The 396-nt window shown below is 62.1% G+C and overlaps 2 protein-coding genes across 2 annotated transcripts; both read right to left on the bottom strand.

The window, feature by feature from the left end:
* ENH_00011050 (hypothetical protein) lies at positions 1–228 on the bottom strand (the record flags this gene model as incomplete). The annotated part of the gene is made up of 1 exon (XM_013578844.1): positions 1–228. One exon carries the CDS (start codon positions 226–228, stop codon positions 1–3), a length of 228 nt encoding a protein of 75 aa, XP_013434298.1.
* An 11-nt stretch (positions 229–239) lies between these two features.
* On the bottom strand, positions 240–396 carry ENH_00011040 (hypothetical protein; the record flags this gene model as incomplete). The annotated part of the gene is made up of 1 exon (XM_013578843.1): positions 240–396. A coding segment is annotated over one exon (157 nt), but the record flags the coding sequence as incomplete, so codon positions are not given.

Genomic DNA, 396 nt, shown 5'->3' with positions numbered 1-396 from the left:
TTAAAAGAAACCGAACCAGGAAAATGATGTGGCACCACTCCCTACCCCTGCATCTTTCTCAGCGACCTGATCCCCGGCTGAAACTACATTAGGAACCACATGTCCGTGCGAGAAGCGTAGCCGCGGAAGACGACGGATCGCCGCTAACTCGCCCTCCCCTGGCTTCAAACCCGCTTCCACCGCCGCCTTCGCGCCAGGCTCCGCTGCCTTCTTTGGCAACACTCCCATCGACTTCTTCGTCAGCTTGCGTCCGGGTCCTGGGCGGAAGCTGCTGCGTTGTCCAGGCCGAAGGCATCGACGCCAGGCACGCTCTTCGCATCGGCACCTTCTGCTGCGTTCGCCGCTGACTCGCCCTCCCCTGGCTTCAAACCCGCTTCCGCCGCCGACTTCGCGCCA

This window comes from Eimeria necatrix, genomic scaffold (assembly GCF_000499385.1).
Source record: "Eimeria necatrix Houghton genomic scaffold, Enh_scaff133, whole genome shotgun sequence".
Classification (NCBI taxonomy): Eukaryota; Apicomplexa; class Conoidasida; order Eucoccidiorida; family Eimeriidae; genus Eimeria; species Eimeria necatrix.
The sequence above is the reverse complement of the archived record's forward strand: the minus strand, read 5'-3'. Positions and strand labels throughout refer to the sequence as shown.